A 24,011-nucleotide genomic window follows, 5' to 3' on the forward strand; every position below is an offset into this window, starting at 1 on the left:
TGTTTCTGAAAATCTGTTTTTGGAAAATCATGATTTTAGTTTTTGGGAAATTTACTGCCAGGGCCCAATTATGGCAATATTGCTCTAGAATATTAATGTTCTGTTGAAGACCTTCTTTGGTTGGTGATAGAAGTACCAAGTCATCAGCATATAGCAGGTATTTCACCTCTGTGTCAAATAGTGTGAGTCCTGGGGCTGGAGAATTGTCCAACATGTCTGCTAATTCATTGATATAAATGTTGAAAAGATTTGGACTCAAACTACAGCCTTGTCTCACACCTCGACATTGTGAAAATAATTCTGTTCTTTGGTTTTTGATTTTTATTGCACACTTGTTTTCTGTGTACATACATTTTATTAAGTCATACACCTTACCACCAAGCCCACTTTGGAGAATTTTGTAGAATAGCCCTTCGTGCCAAATAGAATCAAACTTTTTTAAAGTCAATAAAGCAAGCAAAGATTTTGCCCTCTTTTTTTTGGTGGACGTGTTTATTTTTTAAATTATTTTACCAGGTAAGTTGACTGAGAACACGTTCTCATTTGCAGCAACGACCTGGGGAATAGTTACAGGGGAGAGGAGGGGGATGAATGAGCCAATTGTAAACTGGGGATTATTAGGTGACCATGATGGTTTGAGGGCCAGATTGGGAATTTAGCCATGACACCGGGGTTAACACCCCTACTCTTACGATAAGTGCCATGGGATCTTTAATGACCTCAGAGAGTCAGGACACCCGTTTAACGTCTCATCCGAAAGACGGCACCCTACACAGGGCATTGTCCCCAATCACTGCCCTGGGGCATTGGGATATTTTTTAGACCAGAGGAAAGAGTGCCTCCTACTGGCCCTCCAACACCACTTCCAGCAGCATCTGGTCTCCCATCCAGGGACTGACCAGGACCAACCCTGCTTAGCTTCAGAAGCAAGCCAGCAGTGGTATGCAGGGTGGTATGCTGGGTGGTATGTTGCTGCTATTAATTAGTGTGTAAGGTGTATATATGGTCAGTAGTGCGATGGTTAGGGAGAAAGCCAATTTGACATTTAGTTATTACATTTCTTTCTTGAAGAAAGGTTTGAATTTTTGAATTCAAAATGCTACAGAAAACCTTTCCCAAGTTACTGTTTACACAAATTCCCCTGTAATTATTGGGGTCTGATTTGTCTCCACTTTTGTGGATAGGGGAGATGAGCCCCTGGTTCCAGACATCAGGGAAGCAGCCAGAAGTTAAAACCATGTTGAACAATTTAAGCACAGCATTTTGCAACTCAGGTGTGCTGTTTTTCAGCATTTCATTTCTGATGTTGTCTAGACCACAAGCCTTCTTTGATTTAATAGATTTGAGCTTTTCATTTAGTTCTTGTTGGGTTATTGGGTAATCTAATGGATTTTGGTTGTTTTTAATGACTGATTCAAGGATGTTCAATTTTTCTTTAATTTCTAATTGGTTCTGTATGAAGTCTTTTTGTGGGATGTTTTTGTATAGATTATCAAAATAAGTTTTCCAAATTCCTACATCTTGTATGGATAATTATTGTGGCTTTGTTGTGCTTAAATTGTTCCACATGTCCCAGAACTGATTTTGGTCAATTGCGTTTTCACTTTCATCAAGTGTCTTGTTGGTATAATTCAGTTTCTTGCGTTTCAGTGTATGTTTATACTGTTTCAGAGTTTTAAAGTATCATATCGTAGCTCTGGGTTGTTTTGCTGCTTATGTTTTTTGTTTGACATTTGTCTTCGGTGTTTTCTAATTGTTTTACATTCATTATCAAACCATTTGTCAGAAACATTTTTTTTTTTGTTTCTGATGTTGCATTTCTTTGGTTTTCTCAAATTTGCTTTCGATGCTGCTTTTTGGAATATGCAGTTGATGTTTAGAGTAGCCGAATTGACACCATCGTTATTGTTTTGGTATTGTGAGTTATTGGAAAACTGTAGAGTTCATCATTTCATTTGAGTTCAAAGTTTCAATGAATCTCTCTGCACTGTTTGGAGCCCATCTGTACGATTGGTTTATGTTGTAGAGTTTATTGGGCAGTTTTTTTTGAATGAATATTGCCGGTTAATTTCTTCAAAAACACGTTGATCTGACTGTGATCTGACAATGGTGTCTGTGGTCTGAAAGTGAATGCACTAATGGAGGAGGGGTCAATGTCCGTGATGGCATAATCGACTACACTTGTCCCAAGAGCTGAGCTCTCTCTCTCTCTCTCTCTCTCTCTCGCTCTCTCGCTCTCTCGCTCTCTCGCTCTCTCGCTCTCTCGCTCTCTCGCTCTCTCGCTCTCTCGCTCTCTCGCTCTCTCGCTCTCTCGCTCTCTCGAGCACTCACTCACTCACTCACTCACTCACTCACTTCAAATGGCTTTATTGGCATGGAAAACATATGTTTACATTGCCAAAGCAAGTGAAATGGATAAACAAAAGTGAAATAAACATGACGCTTACAAAAGTTCCAAAAGAAAAAAGACATTTCAAATATCATATTATGTATATATACAGTGTTGTAATGATGCGCAAATTGTTAAGTACGAAAGGGAAAATAAATAAACATAAATATAGGTTGTATTTACAATGGTGTTTGTTCTTCACTGGTCGCCCTTTTCTTGTGGCAACAGGTCACAAATCTTGTTGCTGTGAAGGCACACTAGTATTTCATCCAATAGATATGGGAGTTTATCAAAATTAGATTTTTTTTCAAATTCTTTGTGGGTATCTGTAATCTGAGGGAAATATGTGTCTCTAATATGGTCATACATGTGGCAGGAGGTTAGTGTGCAGCTCAGTTTCCACCTCATTTTGTGGGCAGTGTGCACAGCCTGTCTTCTCTTGAGAGCCAGGTCTGCCCACGGCGGCCTTTCTGTACATAGTCAAAGATTTCCTTGATTTTGGGTCAGTCACAGTGGTCAGGTATTCTGCCACTGTGTACTCTCTGTTTAGGGCCAATTAATTATCTTTTTGTTTTCTCATGATTTGGTTGGGTCTAATTGTGTTGCTCTCCTGGTGCTCTGTGGGGTCTGTTTGTGTTTGTGAACAGAGCCCCAGGACCAGCTTGCTTAGGGGTTTCTTCTCCAGATTTATTTCTCTGTCGGGGATGGCTTTGTTATCGAATGTTTGGGAATTGCTTCCTTTTAGGTGGTTGTAGAATTTACATGTCTCTCTCTGCCTCTCTCTCTGCCTCTCTCTCTCTCTCACACAATGACTAGTGTGTGGTAAAAGGCTCCCTCCTCTCACTCCCTAAATGACCACCATGTGACAGCAGCTATTTCAAAGCAAGGCTGAACTACTAATTAAATCCTCTGCTGCAGTGGCACCTCGACTTAACAAAGAGAGGCCTACGTCTAGAGATCTCAACAGCCTGCTGCAGTCACGGTCTATTCATTAGTTACCGGAAGAGAAGAAAATGGACTGATATAGACTGACCTGGACTACCTGAACTTGTCCAATAAGACATGCTCATTTTCGTTTTCCGTTGCAAAATACTTTGGTCCGTTTTGTTATGGTACGCCCTAATGAGGCACAGTGAATGTAGCCAAACTGTGCTAGAAACCCTGTTTGTATTGTCCTTCTGTGACAATTCTATATTGTTCTCACTGTGTGACATGACATGTCAAAGTAAAGTTGCGATGACATGACTTGAGAGAGACTGGACCCTGAAGAAGTCACCGCTGATAATGTCACCATGACCTGATGTGTTTTCTAGGAGCTGATTGGGCGGATGCTGCAGGTGAACGTGGAGGCTCGCTACACGGCACAGGACATCCTCTCTCATCCCTGGGTCACGGTAACTTGTCTTGTGGACTTTGTGTGTGTGTGTGTGTGTGTGTTCAGGACCATAAAGGAGAATGTGTATGTGTCTCTGCAGGATGACAACATGGAGAACAACATGAAGATGGAGGTGTCAGGTAAACTGAGGACACACTTCAACACAGCACCAAAGCCCAGCACAACCACAGCAGGAGTGTCAGTCATCATGGTGAGAACAGGACAACAACATTCACTATCACAACCCAGTATTTGTTTTCTGGTCCCATTATCCATACACACATTGTTTTACTCCGTATACACAACAGCACTCAGCCACGACCCTCTACTCTCTATGGAGACTATTTTCTGGTCACGTTTCCAATACACACATTGTGTATCTCCATATACTTTCCCTCATCTGAACTCTCTGTATTCCACCATCTGTCGTACATAGACACCCCAGAGTCCTCGTCTGTAGATTCTTGATATTTGCAGAAATGTTAAACCATGACCTGATTTACTTGCCACCAGTCGTTTTCTAAAGGAACCAAAATCAAAGCTAAAAGAAGCTTCCTGATTTTTATTTTATTGGCATCCGCTTATATTTTAAGATTGATTGAAAACCAACATGAGCTGTAACAAATGTTAGTCAATTCAGCACTACACCTACTCACTTTCAAACAAACAATAACCATTTTCACATATAGTACTATTAATCAGTTGGTTACATAAGAGTTTGATCTAGAAGAACATGAGAGATTATCTGACAGGAAAGCTAAGAAATGGACAACTTCTGTTCATGTAATCATATCACTGAGGGTTTTAAGAGAGCAGCATTTATTCAAAATGCTTTCCCCTGGGATTACACATGGATAAATCCTGATTCATCATCTTATCGCTAAAACACGTTTCCATCCTTGCAGTACAAATGTTGTGTTTTAGTGTTGACGCAGTGTTCTCAGTGACTCCAGAGTACATTGGTCTGAAGAGGTACATCCTTAGCCATATCCTACCATCCTCTTTATCTGTTTTTAAGCTTTTTCCCACAAGCCTATGCACCTCCTGGCACAGTTATGTAACTTCCTGCTGTGGGTGGTGAACTTCCTCTCGATCAGCCGCACACTTCTGGTCACATCCCCTCCCCTCTCTGGTCCACTTGGGGGTCTATTGAGCTGGAGCTGGCCTGCGAATACATGACCAATATAGTATAGGTCTGTCAATGGATGCATCTCAATTAGATCCCCCTCATCTCCTTCCCTGGTCCTTGAAGATGGAGACAATGAGAGGAAGCCACTCCAGACTATTGCGATGCACACATGCTGTCTGCTTCCACTTGGGTCCAGTATACCCACTGCAGCAGTAGAAGGGGATTAACATGGGCTAAGGGGTGCGTAAGGGTTCATTTGGGACTACCCGTGACTCGGGGTTAAACCTCGTTTTGTTGTAAATCTCCTTCGACAGTTTGAGGTGTAAAGGAGATCCCCCGCCCCTCCTGCTCATCCCACTCCCTCCTCCCACCTCATCCCAGGACCACAGGGGGAGCTTTGGAGCTGAGTGCAGGGTACCGATCTCCCGATCCTCCACTCTCTCCCCCTCTGCCAGCTCCAATAATGCCTCTATAACAGATTGATCTGGGCAGAATAACTCAGTAACTCTCTGCAGTGGCCTTGAATCAGTTTGCATGGCTGCTCTGCCCCTTCGTGTAATTTGCCTAAGCTCCTCTCTCCTCCAATGGGGCCTCTTTTATTTTCTCTCTCACTCTCTCTCTCTCTCTCTCTCATCCTCCACTCATAACCATCTTCATCAATCAGCTCGTCTCTGTGTGGACTGACTTTGTTGACACTGCTGTGTTGAGAGATGTTGTCTGAGTTAGATTTGTACATGTTATTGTATTCTGTGTTGTTTTTGGCTGGCTGGGTGGGTGGTTATTTGGCATGCTAACTAACTAGGCCTAAGAGAAGCCCTCATTGCTTCTGCTGAACTAATTTTTAATTTGCCCCCGTCTCTGTCACTCATCCAAAGTAGTGCTCTTATAGTTAATGCCCCTACAATAACCTGGGAACAATAAATGTCTATGGCAATTTTACAATATATTTGATATCTATGTAAAGCTACTCCTACATGCATTGGCCATGTCTATGGCAGGTTGACATTTATTGTCATGAATCTTGCCCTGGAGGCAGAACTGGGCAATTTCTGCTAGATGGGCCAGCTGGTCTTAATTTAAGGATAGGGTTAGGAATTAAGGTTAGCAGTGTGGTTAAGGTTAGGTTTAAAATTAGATTATATTACTTTGTGGTTGTGCCAGCTAGTGACCACTCGGCAGAGCTGCCCCCAGAACAAGATTCATGACAAAACATTTCAACCTGCTGTCCTGGCCCTTTGGATACATTACAGTTCATCTCCTGATAATTGTTCAGTTGAGCTCTACCACCACCTTGTGGTCAAACATTTAAACTGAACTACTGCACTGGATGAGAGAGACAGATGAAAATTGCTTATATTGCCTTGGATTTAACATTGAACAGTACTCCCCAGAAGTTAAGATTTCTAAAATCATGTCATTGAGCTTAGTAGCATCCTTAGAGATGGTTGTCATAGCAGACTTGAGGCTAATCAATTCCAGGCCTGGAGAGCCACACAACTGGTTGAATCAACGCTGTTTCCACGTCATTTCAATGAAATTCTGTTGAACCAACGTGTAATAGACGTTGAATTGATGTCTGTGTCCAGTGGGACACCACTGCTTCTTTTTATTTATACCTTGGAAACCAGGTGAGTAGTGGACTCTGGCTAACCAATGGCATGAACTGATCACTTAGCTACCAGGGACAGAGGAAAACCAGCAGTGCTGCGGTACACCAGAGCAGGAATCAAACAGCCCTGCTTTCTGTGTCTCCTCTAATGTTGTTGAGCTGTGAGTAAGACTAGTCTCTGTCCCCTCTGCTTCCTCCCCGCCCCCTCCACCCCTCCCCAACACGCCCACATTGCCACCCTCTGAATTAGCTCCAAGGCAATGGTATGTACTAACACTGAAGGCTACGCTTCTTTACTGCTTCTTCACTGACGCCACTAAGACTCACTCAGCTAAGGGAACATGGGAAATCTTGCTGCCTTCTGATTGTTACGTAGTTATTATTGTTATTATTATTATTATAGCAATACAAATGATCTGTAATTCCAGATGTGATCTTCAGTGTCTAGTTGGTTTGGGTTGTGATGAGGCTAAAGCACAAATTCTCATTTTCCCTTACACTGCATGTTGAGCATTGATGATATGATTTGCTGTCTTGTTGGGTCAGTCTACTGTCAAGGGTCTGTCACTGTAAAATCACCCCATCTATGGATGTCTGCCCATATATATATATTTGTATCTACTGTTTTTAATATAATATAGAAACGTTACCCCATGGACCGTACTGTCAGATCAGTGAGGTTGAACGTTATCTTGGGGCAGTTTTCTCTTCCCATTTCTATATTGACCCACTGTTTTTTTATCTCTGTCTCTCCCTACCTGTTTGGTTCTGTTGCATTGTACAGCAGGTGAGTGTCGGTCTGACTTTCTTTCCCTCACCCCTGACCCCTCACCCCTGACCTCTACCAGAACACAGCTCTAGATAAGAAGAGGATCCAGCTGACTCGTCGCAGCCAGAGGCCCACAGCACCACCTCCGCCCCCGCCACCGCCTGGGAAGAAAGTAGTCACTTCTGCAGCCATGCCAGTCAAGCAAGCCTCACCAGTCTCACCCAACTCCAAGCTGCCAGTACCCACCAAGCCTGCCCTGCCAGAGGAGGAACCCAAGAGTCCTCAGACTGATGTGCCTGTCCCTGTATCCCCTCCCATCTCTCCTTCAACACCTACCAGACCTGTTACCTCTCCCTCTGTCCCTGTCTCTCCTTCCTCTCCTACCAAGCCTAACATCTCTATCTATCCTACCTCCCCTACCAGGCCCAACAACTCTCCCTCTCCTTCCTCTCCTATTAAACCTGTTATCTCTCCCTCTCCTTCCTCACCTACCAAACCTGTTATCTCTCCCTCTTCACCTACCAAACCTGTTATCTCTCCCTCTTCACCTACCAAACCTGTTATCTCTCCCTCTTCACCTACCAAACCTGTTATCTCTCCCTCTTCACCTACCAAACCTGTTATCTCTCCCTCTTCACCTACTAAACCTGTTATCTCTCCCTCTTCACCTACCAAACCTGTTATCTCTCCCTCTCCTTCCTCACCTACCAAACCTGTCATCTCTCCCTCTCCTTCCTCACCTATTAAACCTGTTATCTCTCCTTCCTCACCTACCAAACCTGTTATCTCTCCCTCTTCACCTACCAAACCTGTTATCTCTCCCTCTCCTTCCTCTCCCTCTTCACCTACCAAACGTCAAATGTCCCCTTCTCTTTCCTCTCCAACCAAGCTCCATGCCTGTGCCTTCCCTCCTGCCTCGTATATGCCTGTTACTTGCCCCTCCAACTCATCACCTTCCAAACGCAAAGCCTCCCCCTCTCCTCCTGCCCCTCTCTCTCCCTCCTCTCCTCCCTCTCTTTTTACCTGCCCCTCTCCCTCTGACCCTCTGTCTCCCTCTGCCTTTCCCAGCCCTCCCTCACCCCTGACCTGCTCCTCTCCCACCCCTCTGTCACCCGTTACCTGCTCCTCCCCAACCATGCCCCCACCCCTGGTGGACGTTGAAGCTGCTGCTACTGCCAGAGAGCTGTGAGAAATAATGATGGATGAGAAGACTGGCTGCTGGACCATGGTCTAATTTGTACCTTTCCAGCCCCCTTACCTCCACACGCCGTATCCCCAGACCTATGATTCGCATGTAGGGGGCTAGATACAGATAGAACCTCCACCCCCAGTAACAGTATAACAGCTGATATCCACTGCTGTATCTTTCCTAGGCTCCCAAGCAGCAAATGGCAAAAAAAACAAGTAAAATGGCTCCTACAACCTACTGTACAATTTCTGTAGAGAACCCATCATATCCACGCTCCAAGAGGGAAGTTGAGGTGTTTTGTACATTTTGGTTGATTTGTATATATGGTATGTGTGTGTATATATATATATGGAGAAAACAGAGCGAGGCCTGGCTAGTTGGTGTTTGTGTGGTTTCAGATGGGGTTTTCTGGAATGACTTCTGATCATGTTTTATTTATTGTCTGTGGTTGTTTAGTAGACACGCACACACATTGATTATGGGTAGAAGTGTATTATTTGGCGTGCTTGCCGTCTGTTTTAAGATTAACTACTACTGTAGATGTATATAGTATTGTATGACAGACACAAGGCATCCGAATGAAAGTTGAAGGTTTGAGTTTTTCTTCTCTTACCTGTAAAGCCTGTTTATCATTGGTCCGCTATGGAGCCTGTAGTGTTTAACTGCTGAACACCAAAAGAGAGATGCAACAGAGTAGAAGATGAACGTGTCAATGAGGAGAGGTGTGCCTGTGAAAATAGCTGCCAGATCAGGGGTGTGTTCAGGGCGGCAGGTAGCCTAGCGTTTTAAGAGCGTTTGGCCAGTAACCGAAAGGTCACTGGTTCGAATCCCCGAGCCAACTAGGTGACAAATCTGCCGATGTGTTCTTGAGCAAGTCACTTAACCCTCATTGCTCCTGTAAGTCGCTCTGGATAAGAGCATCTGCTAGATGACAAAAATGTAAATGTTCATTAGGCACAAAACGGACGAAAACAGACAAACATGTCTGGACATGTCCTGTAAGAAATGCTCATTTTCAACCCTCTGTTGCGAAACGTTTTTCATTGTGTGCCCTAATGAACCTGACCCAGTAGTTAGAGATTCCTTTTCTGAAACCAGCTGACGGGAAACACTGGGAGCGCTATCCCCTCATATACAAATTTATCAGTCCAGATTTACCGGATAATAACATGAGGCTGTTCCACTTTGTTGTTGTCTTTGTCTGTAATGGTAATGCACTTGTTTTAAAGTCCATCGTTAAGTCCCAAATCGCACCCTATTCCCTATATAGGCCACTACTTTTGAACAGGGCCCATAGGGTCAAAAGTAGTGCACTATGTAGGGGTATAGGGTACCATTTGGGATGCAGCCCGTATCTCCTTACCTAGGCTACTGAAGTTGGTTAGTGTTTAACCCTTCGGATATTGATAATGGCTCCGATGCACAGCACTACTACTCAAGGGGCTTTAGTTGCATGCCGTGTTCCTCCCTCTGCCTCCCCACAAAACAGGTCACACACACACACACACACACACGTCAAGCTGGTACTATTGTACGTATAGTAGCTGTTCTGTTGTGTAATGTTTAGTCAAACTACACTGTCATCATCATAATGCTTTTTTTTATTGCAGTTTTAGTCTGGATACGTGTATGAAAATTACATTTCAAACAGGAAAAACACTCCTGTCAGCTTTGGCCATCAGTTTTAGTTTGTACAGACATTTAGCCACCATGTGACTCCTTTATCATTTTGTATTAGGAGCACATTGGAGAACTTCAAACGCAATAAAAAGTATTAAAATCAGTGTTTTTTTTAGATGTTATTGTTTTTGAGTGTGTGAAAATGCCTATGTTGATAAAGGTGTGTAGAAATGAGATATTATAAGCCACTCACAATTAGGTAAAGTGACTGAGACCCATGTGTTCATCAGTGCCCTCCTGTGGACAATATCTGAAGCAACAACATGGCCTAATTCCAACCATTTGCCAATGAAAACAGCTACTTGATGACGTGTTTTGCTCCAGACCTATCCGGATGAATCAGATCTACTGAGCCAATCACCAGGATAGAAACAGTTACCAGATCTAGCTCTAACATTGAGCCTATGGGGAACCAAGCTAGGGACCCATAGACTCCCATAACCCCCTGCTCTGCGTGGTCTATGATGGTGGGTTTGCCACATTGAGAGCAGCAAGCAGGTCCTGGTGAAGACTCAACCATCATTTCTTAAAGGGAAGGTTGCACAATATATTTACACAAATCTAACAGATTGATATTCCATCTAAATGGTCTTTATACCCTTCTAGTTTTGCAATTTGAATAAACCTGAGACATAGCACTCATCTTTATCTGTGCCATTATAGGGTCTGTGACAGCCTCAATGGGGCTGCACATGCTATCTTCATTTTGAAGTAGTCAATGTTCATTTTCGCAATTGGCTGATCCTGCCCGATGACACGGTTGGACATGACACCAGGAGGGATCAGCCAATGACGATGGAAGTCCCACCCAGTCAACTACATTTAAATGGTGGAAGCCCTCAATGATACTACCCATGCTCTATCATTCTCTATGGGTTAAACCTACCTACCTAGGCCTTGACTGCAGCCAGGTGAAGAAGTTGTGCAGCTTCTGTGAACGATGTGGTTAGTGCAACCCCACCCCTGGCTACATTCCAGTCTAACTTCAGAAAACGGGAGTTCAATTGAAGACAAGACGTCTCAAGTTAAAAAATTCAATTTTATTTGTCAGAACTCATCAAAAACACTCATCCCAAATTGATTGACAAAATATTGAGCGATACATAGAAAATACAGTAGTAGCCATTTCATTGTAATCTAAACCACACCAAGCGTAGATCAAACCAACACGGAATGTTTCTCCAACCGTTGTATTGGAGGGACCACATCGGGTGCTCCAACCCTGCACCAAAACACCTGATTCAATTCAGTTTTGACCTGACGGCCCATAATTAGGTAGAATCGAGTATTTTAAAGCTGGGCTTGAACCAAAAAGTGCACACCCTTTGGCTGACCAGGACCAGGGTTGTCTGTGGTCTGGTTTAACCAGTGAATATTCAGCGTGACACACAGACAGACTGACAAGTCCCTCATTTCGCTGCACCTCTCTTTGCCAAGATGATGGACTTTGATGATCCTAGCATGGTTTGGGCACTGTGTCGATCGCTAATATGATGCAGTATATGCTTAAGTACTGCAAATGCCTCAGTAGAGGAGGTAAAGCTAACAAGAAGTTATACAAAGAAGCACATCATGGCTACGTCGGCCATTTGGAATGGCTTCCTTTCCTCGTCTCGTCTCCTTCATGTAAAGTTCTGATAGGTGATAAGTAAGCAATATGAAGGAAATTAGATGAAAGGACGCCATTTTACAAAATTAGGACGTAGCCCATGACATTTGTTTCTACTGACAGACATATTATTCATCAGTATGGTTACAGTACATACATAATAAAGCTAATGATCGTCATGACAACACTCGGATACAAACAAACTAATCACACCGGCAGCCATCTTGTTACTACGATGACTGTCTGATACACATATGACAACTGGTGACAAGTCTTTGTGCAGTGTACGCCACCATCAGGACAGCAGAGGAATAACTCATGCACAGGAAGGCAAGATCTGTCCGTTTACACAGAGGTGTGGTACAAACATTTAAATAGAATATATTCCCTCTCAAGTCATGATCACATAAAGGACTTACTGAACTTCCTGCTCGATCACCACACAAACTTCACATATTTTATTTCCCTGTGTTTCCACACAGTAGCAAAAAGAGCATGAGAAAAAGGATAATAATGATTATATCTCCAAGTTTCACTCACCCCTAACGTACACAAATATATGGATTCTTAAGACAATAGATGCAAATATACTTTTCTACCTACTTCCACTTTGAACCCTTATTTTCCTCTGCTCGAGATGAAAATAGACTCTTAACAAGCTAAAAATAGATTTGTAACCATAGGTATATAACCCCACCCTAAGATATTATAAGAAATTTTCGATATGCCCTACAAAATATAGCAATGCCCTTTTTTAAAAAATAGTTTGCTTCTTTCGACAGAATCAGACAGTTTTTCTTCTCTTAAGATACATTCAGGATATCAATATGTATTGAGTAGTGCCTTAGGACATGGAACGACAGGATTGCAGTAGGTAGGTCCCACGTTAACCAGAGGGATTGTTGTTGTTGTGTGGTCCTGCCTCAGTATCTGGTCTGGTACTCGTGGTGCCACCTGTTGAAGTCGTTGTAGAACAGGACTATACTACCAGACGCCATGCCGGTTATGATGCACCTAGGAGAGGACAGAGCCCAGAGGGAGTGTTGAGTTAAGGCTCATACATGTAGACAGAATATGATGTACTTTTACTAAGGCCATACAGTACGTCTACTGTCTTTATACTGTGAATAACACCAAGGTCTTCATCATGGTATTCTGTGCATTCTAGATTGGGAAGGGTTTTTATTTCCCATCTGATGTTAGTTACTACAAACCCACACATCTGAAGATATCATTAGTCCATTATTTCTTCCTATGTGCTAAAACTTCATACCACACAACACCTATGTGAGTAAAGATTACAGCGTCAGAGTCCAGGTGTGTATGTTACCTTTGGTCGTTGGACATGGCCATGGAGCGGATGCCTGCGTCACAGCCAGGGTAGGTGAACATCTGTTTGAGGTTGTGAACCTGCCAGACAGACAGAACTCCCCCGTCTCCCCCCGTCAGCAGGTACTGTCCGTCCCGACTCAGCAGCATGGCCTGACGGGAGAGGAGAAACAGCACCACTTTGACTGACAGGAGACGTTATGTACAAGACAATACGGAACATTCCTGTATTACTGTTCTATTGCATTGCCAATGAGGCTGTCAGCGCCATCCTGTGGACAACGTCATGACCTGCAACCTATTGCACCTACCACTGGGGGGCGCTAATACGTGGAGATTTGGATGGGATGTGTAAGTCCCTCACACCACACCAGACCTGACCACTATAATAAGGCATAATGAAGATGGGCTTATTGGCCAGTGAGGAATCCTGTCGCCATATTGACGTCTGCTATTTGTCCAATAGAGCGTCTACAACAGCTCTTTAATAACAACCAACCAAAGCTTTATCAGTATAGGCTTTGTGGTGTGTTCCGATTTAGTGACCTAGCCTAGGACACCAGTGACTTCACCACCTACCTCACGGTGTGCTATTTCAATCAAAGTCTCTGTGAGCACTTCCTGCACCAAGCGAGAGAGGCACAGTATCAATCAGATATTTCACAACATTCACGTGGCGAGCAGCACAGAACAGCAGTCCATCCACCTGAACTGCTACAAGCCACAGCTCCCCACAGACACTGTGGAGAGAGATTTATTCTCCTCATCTGGTTTTCCTGTGCACTTATGGGCTGTGTTACACTTTAATGGGTTCCCAAGGGAAACGGGGATACACTACGGCCCTACACTAAACTTCTGTGTTGGGGTATATTTATGCATACAGTATATAGTTGGAAATTGAAGCCAGTCGGAGGCATCAATCACGAGGTAACGAACGCTGATGAAATGACAAGGAAATGTAAGTAATAACTAGTGTAAGTTAGCCTAATTAGCGGTTTCACATGAACATACTGTATGCTAGATGGGATGCAGCTATTTCAGTCACAGCTGGCTTAGAAGGATTAGAAGAGAAGTGCAATTACCGGATGGAAGATTAAACAAAAACATTCATCATCCCAGACATATGTGGTGCAGCCGCCAGAGTTTATTTCAAATGATAAATATTTGACATGAACAAAACTTAGTTTTGAACTTAACGCAAATTGTCACATTCCTGGCAATCAGTATAGCTTATTTTGTGATACCAACTCAAGTCAATCAAAAGTTGCGTTAGATGCTTATACCACCGCTAAAACTAATATAATGGATCATTTAACAATCAAAACATTTAAGACAGTCGTGGCATATTCAAAACGGGGGAATGTCTATGCTATAAGAAAAATCACTCTAGCTAGCCTGACTGCTCCCAATGGACTTGAGCACTGGTTGCAGATATACAGTACAGACAGACAGATATACAGTACAAACAGACAGACAGACAGACATACAGTACAGACAGACAACATTTGGCCTCTTCTTATGAGCCACAGGGAAGATGTCCAGTGAACGGACCACTGCTGACAGTAAACTGCAGTATCAGAATACCTGGCAGTCTGAACTAATGCACTGACTCTCACACACACACACACACACACACACACACACACACACACACACACACACACACACACACACACACACACACACACACACACACACACACACACACACACACCTTTTTCTGATACATAACCTCAACTCATAAGCATGAACAAAGACAGTAGTTGCTCATTCTAAATGGGGAAATTGAAGTAGCGTTCTAGTAACTTGACAGTTACTCTCTGTGTCAAGTGTTCCTCCATGTAGACTGTGAAGTGTCAGTGTTACTCCATCCAGCCTCTGGCACTGATGATGTACTTACTATATGGTGTTGATGTAACCTTCTATGGCTAGGCCTAGTACATAACCCACTGTGTGCTGCTGGGGGGTTGGAGACCTGGCAGACGACTCAGCCAGACCCAGGTAGGAGGCTGTTCCCAGACAGAATAAATCTGCCACTGTGATTGGGAGGCCAAACAAAATGGTCACAGGAGCCAAGATGGCGGACAAGACTCGGGTATCTGAAGGATGACTTCAGAGCCAAGATGCCAGAGAGAACCATTACAGAGCCACATGCTCAGTACTTGCATTAGTATAAAATACTATAATTTCCCCATTAGTTGAGCATACAATATAGCTCAGTACTTGCATTTATTTTATACACTGCTCAAAAAAATAAAGGGAACACTTAAACAACACAATGTAACTCCAAGTCAATCACACTTCTGTGAAATCAAACTGTCCACTTAGGAAGCAACACTGATTGACAATAAATTTCACATGTTGTTGTGCAAATGGAATAGACAAAAGGTGGAAATTATAGGCAATTAGCAAGACACCCCCCAAAACAGGAGTGATTCTGCAGGTGGTGACCACAGACCACTTCTCAGTTCCTATGCTTCCTGGCTGATGTTTTGGTCACTTTTGAATGCTGGCGGTGCTCTCACTCTAGTGGTAGCATGAGACGGAGTCTACAACCCACACAAGTGGCTCAGGTAGTGCAGCTCATCCAGGATGGCACATCAATGCGAGCTGTGGCAAGAAGGTTTGCTGTGTCTGTCAGCGTAGTGTCCAGAGCATGGAGGCGCTACCAGGAGACAGGCCAGTACATCAGGAGACGTGGAGGCCGCCGTAGGAGGGCAACAGCCCAGCAGCAGGACCGCTACCTCCGCCTTTGAGCAGGAGGAGCACTGCCAGAGCACTACAAAATGACCTCCAGCAGGCCACAAATGTGCATGTGTCAGCATATGGTCTCACAAGGGCTCTGAGGATCTCATCTTGGTACCTAATGGCAGTCAGGCTACCTCTGGGGCGCAGGGCTGTGCGGCCCCACAAAGAAATGCCACCACACAACATGACTGACACACCGCAAAACCGGTCATGCTGGAGGATGTTGCAGGCAGCAGAACGTTCTCCACGGCGTCTCCAGACTCTGTTACGTCTGTCACATGTGCTCATGTGCTCAGTGTGAACCTGCTTTCATCTGTGAAGAGCACAGGGCGCCAGTGGCGAATTTGCCAATCTTGGTGTTCTCTGGCAAATGCCAAACGTCCTGCACGGTGTTGGGCTGTAAGCACAACCCCCACCTGTGGACGTCGGGCCCTCATACCACCCTCATGGAGTCTGTTTCTGACCGTTTGAGCAGACACATGCACATTTGTGGCCTGCTGGAGGTCATTTTGCAGGGTGTTGGCAGTGCACCTCCTTGCACAAAGGCGGAGGTAGCGGTCCTGCTGCTGGGTTGTTGCCCTTCTACGGCCTCCTCCACGTCTCCTGATGTACTGGCCTGTCTCCTGGTAGCGCCTGCATGCTCTGGACACTACGCTGACAGACACAGCAAACCTTTTTGCCACAGTTCGCATTGATGTGCCATCCTGGATGAACTGCACTACCTGAGCCACTTGTGTGGGTTGTAGACTCCGTCTCATGGTACCACTAGAGTGAGAGCACCGCCAGCATTCAAAAGTGACCAAAACATCAGCCAGGAAGCATAGGAACTGAGAAGTGGTCTGTGGTCACCACCTGCAGAATCACTCCTGTTTTGGGGGGAGTCTTGCTAATTGCCTATAATTTCCACCTTTTGTCTATTCCATTTGCACAACAGCATGTGAAATTTATTGTCAATCAGTGATGCTTCCTAAGTGGACAGTTTGATTTCACAGAAGTGTGATTGACTTGGAGTTACATTGTGTTGTTTAAGTGTTCCCTTTATTTTTTTGAGCAGTGTAGTTTTGTTTGCAAATCTTTCTTAAAAGGGTGCCAATAATGTTGGACTGACTGTATATTTTATATGCAAAAAATTTAAAATCAACTAAACTTATTTTAAACTTAACCCAACTTGTCACATTCCGGGCAATCAGTCAATCAAAAGTTGTGTTAGATGCTTATACCACCGCTAAAACTATTATAATGGATCATTTAACAATCAAAATGTTTAACAAAGACAGTAGTTGCACATTCAAAATGGGGGAAACGTTTCCCCAATAAGCCGAAGATCACTCTAGCTAGTCTGACTACTCCCAATGGACTTGATCACTGGTTGCAAATATACAGTACAGACAGACAGTCTTTGGCCTCTTCTTATGAGCCACAGGGAAGATGTCCAGTGAACGGTCCACTGCTGACAGTAAACTGCAGTATCAGAATACCTGGCAGTCTGAACTAATGCACTGACTCTCTCTCACACTCACACTCACACAATGGCAACGGGACTGAGGGCTCAATCTTTCCAGAGCACTTTGTTAGTTCGCCATCGAAGAGGACTGGGAAAGGATTCTGGGAAAGGAGTATGGGAAAAAAGTATGGCTGTGGGGGGATCGGGGGAGGGAAGGGTGGGGGATCGGGGGAGGGAAGGGTGGGGGATGTCATTCTGTTTAGATTTGTTTGCTGTGTGTCTGATATGTGTCATTGCGTCGTTTATCTTGCCATATAAAGCCCCATAGCATTTTTTGTCAGTTAATCTGACACTATTGATTAAGAGAACAGACATTTAGATCAACATCATTTAGGATTAACTCAAAGGAAAATGTAGTTAAGATATTGTTTGCCAAAATGGCTCTCGGTATTTCAGGAATGGCCCATTACATTCCCCGACCTAGTGGCAGTAGTCCCAAACTGAACAAACTGTTCTGATTCATGACCTCAACTCATGAACTAACTTGACAGTTACTCTCTTTTAATTGTTCCTCCGTGTAGTCAGTGTTACTCCATCCAGCCTCTGGCACTGATGTACTTACTATATGGTGTTTATATAGCCTTCTATGAATCGGCCTAGTACATAACCCACTGTGTGCTGCTGGGGGGTTGGAGACCTGGCAGACGACTCAGCCAGACCCAGGTAGGAGGCTGTTCCCAGACAGAATAAAATCAGCCACTCTGCGACTGGGAGGCCAAACAAGATGGCCGCCGTCTCCACAGGAGCCAAGATTGCCGACGTGACTCAGGTGTCTGAAGGATGACTTCAGAGCCTGGCAATGATGCCAGGGAGAACTATTATAGAACCACATGCTCCTTTTAACGCCCATATTTCCTGCTTTTTGGGGAGAGCGAAGGGGAATGTGAAGGTCAAAGGGGAATGTGAAGAGTTAGGTGGGATTCCGTGTCGTCTGCTCAAGGTAAAAGCTGAATTTATGGTGCTGTTCATTCTAGCAGTTACATGCACACGGAGAAGACAGTGAACACAATCTGCTAGAATGGTTACTTACACTGTCTGAGTTATATTAGTGGGGCTAAAACTGTAATCCATTCAGCATGGCCTCAACTCAACTACGCTGGATGAATCTGCTATCAGAGAACCAGCTAAGAGAGAGGTTGTTGCTGTGAGTTACAACTCTCCTTGCCATATTCTAAATGGGGAAAATGACATCCGTTTTTGACATTATTCATCATAATCTGCTGCTGTGTTGTGGCTTTACATCTACATCATGGATCGAGAGTTATATGTCTAACACAGAGAGTGTTTGTTGAATGGAAGCCTCTCCAACATAATCCAGGTGGAGTTGGGCATTCCCCAGGGCAGCTGTCTAGGCCCCTTGGTTTTTAGAATCTTTACTAATTACCTGGTACTGGCTCTGAGTAAAGCTTGTGTGTCTATGTATGCTGATGACTCAACATTCTACACATCAGCTACTACAGCAAGTGAAATCACTGCAACATTTAACAAAGAGCTGCAGTCAGTATAAAATGGGTGGCAAGTAATAAGCTAGTCCTAAATACTTAAAAAAAACATTGTATTTGGGACAAATCATTCACTAAACCCTGAACTAAATATTGTAATGAATCATGTGGAAATTGAGCAAATTGAGGAGACTAAACTGCTTGGTGTAACCCTGGATTGTAAACCGACATGGTCCAGAGATATTGATGCACCGGTAGCTAAGATGGGGAGAGATATGTCCGTAATAAAGCACTGCTCTGCTTCCTGGCATCCCTATCAACAAGAGTTCTACAGGCACTAGTTTTGTCACACCTGGACTACTGCCCAGTCATACAGGCAAGTGACACAAAGGGGGACATAGGCACATTACAGTTGGCCCAGAACAGAGCAGCATGTCTGGCCCTTAAATGTAAACAGAGAGCTAACATCAATGACATACATGTCGATCTCTCCCGGCTCAAAGTAGACGAACGATTGACTGCATCACTACTTTCCTTTGTGAGAGGTATTGACATGTTGAAAGCACCGAGCTGTGTGTTCAAACGAATAGCACAGAGCTCAGACACCCATGCATACCTGACAAGACATGCCACCAGGGGTCTCTTCACAGTCCCCGAGTCCAGAACGAACTCAGGAAAACACACAGTACTACACAGAGCCATGACTACATGGAACTCTATTCCACATCAAGTAACTCATGCAAGCAGTCAAATCTGATTTTTTTTAAACTGATAAAACTACACCTTATGGAACAACAAGGACTATGAGGAGACACACACACACACACGCCAGAACCCTCACTCTACACACATATATTAGATATGTAGTGGTGTAATAATATTACATGAACTGTTTTATATTATTTTTAATTTGTTTGGCAGGACCTAATGGGGATCCATAATAAATACCAATACAAAAATAAGCTCCACTTATTAACATACCCAGTCACACACACACAGTGACATTCATGCTAGATGCACACATAAGCAATTGTGCAACAACACACACAAAAATGTACACACACACACACACACACACACACACACACACACAGTAGTCTTGTCCCAGACACTGTGTAAGGGGACACCTTGGGCCAGGACAAACATTTATTTATCCCGGAGTCCTGCTGTGTGGTGGGACGCAGCGCTAGCTGAAGATTGATACTGGTGTCTAGTGCAGTGCATTAAACGCCACGTCCAGGCCTCATACTGAGACGAGGGGGGCCGCTGCTCTCACAGAGCTACCCTGAGATGTTAAGACTGCCCTGATTCTGTCTGACGTGGCAGGAATTTACAACGCACAGCAGAGGAGAGACGCAAAATGGCCCAGGAATGGCTAACGGTTTATGTACATGAAACGAACGGGCTGGGGAGTACACTACGGGGACCTGGCAAAACCTACAACTGTGTTGGATAAGACAGCAACTAACTGTCTATCAGAGAGTCATTGTGGATCTGATAAATAAAGACTAACAGTTCATATACATGAGAAAAGGAGGCTGGTTACACTATTGGCAAAACTGTTGTTGTTAACAAAATAGCGGTGGATAAAATCGGAAAACTAATCTTCATAACAGCTATTTGGAGAATAATTTGATCTGGATCCCACCAACCTGATCTTCAGTAGAATCTGAAACATTACAGTAGAAAATCATTCTAAACTTCTAAGTTTATCCATTTAATAACCTTTCCTATTCAGCAGCATGTCAACACCAACTCAATACCAGACTTGCTCTGCCAATGAATTCTGATCCAGTCTGCTTATTGGAAACAAATGGGGGGGGGGGGGGGTGTATGTATGTACATAGCTCAGTAATCAGTCTAGGTCCTGGTGCTATGGCTGTGACTATGACTGTGACTGTGACTGGGTGACAGGGGCAGAGTACAGCTGGCTCAAATGGGAAGCAGGTGTGCCTATGAGAGACTGGGTTACATTTCCCAGGCCCATCTGAAACAGGGGGAAAGGGAAACTGGCCAAAGAGCGGCGGCCATTTTGTGACACCGTAGCCGTGAGGCAGGAAATGCGAAATGCGGGAATGTGTCGTGTGGTGCCTGAGGGTTGTTAATGGGGCTAGGACTGGGAGAATGTCCGCCCTCCTGCCATGTTGAACCAGCACTAAGACCTGATAGGACTCGACACGGGAACCCAGGATCAAAGAGACTTGTCTGGACTGGGGGAGAGGAGAAGTTGGAGGAGAAATGGAAGTAAAGAGCCTTTGACCTGGTACTTCCTTGGCTAGAAGTGTGTGTGTGTGTGCGCGCATGTGTGTGCGTGAGGGGTTTGTAGATGTGTATGCATGGAGGCAGACAGGCCTCAGACCACGGAGCTGTCCTTTAAATCAGAGAGCAGACCACTGGCATGATGAAGCACAGAAACGTTCCCAGACCAGTAGAATAGAACAGAGAGGCAGCCCACTCTAGAAATAAGCAACTTACTTTGAACTTGAAGGTCAAAACGTGTGTACACTAACCTTTCCAATTAAAACTGTTAGAAGCTTAATGAAATGACTTTGTCCCTCTATATCAGTAGGTTCCTTTACCCTGATGTTCTCCTCCACCTCCATGTGTCCCAGCAGCTTTCCGTTGATGGAGAAGAAGCAGAAGTGTCCCTTGTTGTAGTAGACCACGGCGTGGCCCTCTGTAGAGGACTGGATGAGACGGGGCTCCACGCAGCCCCCCGGGCCCTCCAGGGTCCGCAGCAGGTCCCCATTCATGGAATGGATCAGACACGGGCCCTCTGTGAGTGGAGGAACATAGAAGTTACTAACCAGGCTCTGATTTCCACTGATTCACTCACGGGTTTATCATCATAATGACATTATAACATGGTAATTTCTTCTTTTAAATCCAAAGCGACTTACAGACCTGTCTACATTGACAGTATGAGGTTGTTCAGTATGAAAGTGTTCACTGTTCTGACATTCATATTGTCAGTGTGACCAAGATCTAAGTTACTTTGAACCCAGTCTATAGCAAGAGGCCTCGGTTGATCCACACACACACTCACCTCTGCAGCCACTGATGACCAGTCCCAGCTCGGCACACACACTGGCGCAGGTCACCTCACAGTCATGACCCGTCAGGATGGCTCTGGGCGTCACAAACTCCGCTGGGGAAAAACACACAAACGCACGCTAGCCAATGGAAATCAGGTGTGGGCATGTTCATTTTACAGCCACTAGAGGGCGGTAAATCCACACAATCATTTCCCTATAAGTCATAATGCCTCAGAATGTGATGCTTGGTATATTCAAAGTGGAAGACCCACTTTATGGTCATGCATTTCACCACATAGAAATGAGAATTCAGAAACGAATGGCAACATATTGTCAGAGTATGTGCTCCGGCTATAAAACAATGCAGAGTGATTCTGACGAGCTCTCATCATAACGGTCAGTGGTTTTAGCTATTAGGTGTGGGTGGTTGTGAGAATTGGTCCTTATTTAAGAGTGGGTGGCTATGTGGTGGACTCTGACCATCACTGGAACTAGAGCATAGTAGCTGCCATCTATTCTAGAATAATTATTCTTCATCAGAGACCCAGACCAAAACACACACTCCCAACTCACCCCCACCCCTCTCAGCAAACAGACAGGACTCATCCAGCGATAGCATCTCCACTCTCTCCAACACTTGTCACTAACAGTCTCCCTCTTCCTTTAATACACTGTACTCCCCCAGAAGAGCCTAACCAACTCCAGATGCCTCCAGACAAGAGACTGGGCTCTGACACCGTCCTTTAGGAGACGAGGAGAAGAGAAGAGAGAGAGATGTGCCAAAAAGAACAGCCCATCATTCACTTGCGTTGGGCTGAGCCGTCAGAGACAAGAGCCCAAACAAGAGTTCTGCCCTGGGTTGACTCTAACCAATCAACACCTGTCCTGCCAATACTGGTACTGCCCACTGTTGGATATACCACAATGTTGACCACTACATCAGTCAGTGATGAAACGTGTTAAGTAAATACAGCCAATGGACATTCACTGCAGAGTAGGCAGAGAAGAAAGAGTCCAACCTTACCCCCCCTCTCTCACCCTTCCTCCCTCCCTCTATACCTTCCCCCCTCCCTCTAACCCTTCCTCCCTCTATCCCATCCTCCCTCCCTCTATACCCCCCCCTCTAACCCTTCCTCCCTCCCTCTATCCCATCCTCCCTCCCTCTATCCCCTCCCTCCCTCCCTCTATCCCCTCCCTCCCTCCCTCTATCCCCTCCCTCCCTCCCTCTATCCCCTCCCTCCCTCTCTCACCCTTCCTCCCTCCCTCTATACCTTACCCCCCTCTCTCACCCTTCCTCCCTCCCTCCCTCTATCCCCTCTCTCCCTCCCTCCCTCCCTCTATCCCCTCCCTCCCTCTCTCTATCCCCTCCCTCTATCCCCACCCTCCCTCCCTCTCTCTCTCTGAGGGATGGTAAAGTCTGCCTGCCACTTTGTGGTGCTTTACAGGAGCCAGGTTGCTGCACTGATAATATTGGTGTTTAACAGGGGGTCCCAGCTGACCCCTGCTCCCTTTGATGTGGGGTGAGAGGTCAGAGGTCATAGTAAAGCTGCTAAAGCACTGTACCACAGTCAGTCCCACACTGCAGTTCATTAGGAGTTCACTATCAGACAGAGGGCGTCTCAACGCCACGTCTCGCACGGTGCCCTGGGTCTTCTCAAACAGAGGAGAGGACAGGGTCAAGTTCAACTACAGCAGCAGACAGACCGACAGACAGCACTTCAAGAAGGAAGTCATAGAAATGGAAAAGCTAGAATGGACATGGTTGTTAAATGCCGAATTGTTTTACATGGGAGCCACCTATAGAATATGCTGTTACTTGCTGAGCCTTGAGGATTGGACACATTCTAAGGAGTGATGTTGTAGAGAACATACCTAGGAGATAGCTGACTATGTTCACCATTGATGTTGTAGAGAAGATACCTATGAGATAGCTGACTATGTTCACCATTGATGTTGTAGAGAAAATACCTAGGAGATAGCCGACTATGTTCAACATTGATGTTGTAGAGAACATACCTAGGAGATAGCTGACTATGTTCATCATTGATGTTGTAGAGAACATACCTAGGAGATAGCTGACTATGTTCACCATTGATGTTGTAGAGAACACACCTAGGAGATAGCTGACAATGTCAACCATTGATGTTGTAGAGAATATACCTAGGAGATAGCTGACTATGTTCACCATTGATGTTGTAGAGAAC

At 44.7% G+C, this 24,011-nt stretch overlaps 2 protein-coding genes across 11 annotated transcripts in view; one reads left to right on the forward strand and one right to left on the reverse strand.

Annotated features, from left to right (window-relative positions):
• LOC129841403 (serine/threonine-protein kinase DCLK2-like) overlaps positions 1-10,243 on the forward strand; it is a 116,035-nt gene extending 105,792 nt beyond the window's left edge. For 2 of the 5 annotated variants that reach the window (XM_055909663.1, XM_055909664.1), the window contains exons 15-17: positions 3,703-3,783; positions 3,865-3,975; positions 7,351-10,243. In XM_055909663.1, coding sequence (XP_055765638.1) covers positions 3,703-3,783; positions 3,865-3,975; positions 7,351-8,460 — 1,302 coding nt within the window. In that variant the 3' untranslated portion in view covers positions 8,461-10,243. The other 3 variants (XM_055909665.1, XM_055909666.1, XM_055909667.1) reach the window with 3 other exon arrangements.
• A 922-nt stretch (positions 10,244-11,165) lies between these two features.
• LOC129841100 (lipopolysaccharide-responsive and beige-like anchor protein) overlaps positions 11,166-24,011 on the reverse strand; it is a 340,220-nt gene continuing 327,374 nt past the window's right edge. For all 6 annotated transcript variants that reach the window (XM_055909205.1, XM_055909200.1, XM_055909204.1 and 3 more), the window contains 4 exons: positions 21,819-21,920; positions 21,352-21,548; positions 13,080-13,231; positions 11,166-12,763 (listed from right to left, as the gene is read on the reverse strand). In XM_055909205.1, the coding sequence (XP_055765180.1) occupies positions 12,673-12,763; positions 13,080-13,231; positions 21,352-21,548; positions 21,819-21,920 (542 nt within the window). In that variant the 3' untranslated portion in view covers positions 11,166-12,672. The remainder of the gene's footprint in view (positions 12,764-13,079; positions 13,232-21,351; positions 21,549-21,818; positions 21,921-24,011) is intronic.

Source organism: Salvelinus fontinalis, chromosome 42 (assembly GCF_029448725.1).
Source record: "Salvelinus fontinalis isolate EN_2023a chromosome 42, ASM2944872v1, whole genome shotgun sequence".
Taxonomy (NCBI): domain Eukaryota; kingdom Metazoa; phylum Chordata; class Actinopteri; order Salmoniformes; family Salmonidae; genus Salvelinus; species Salvelinus fontinalis.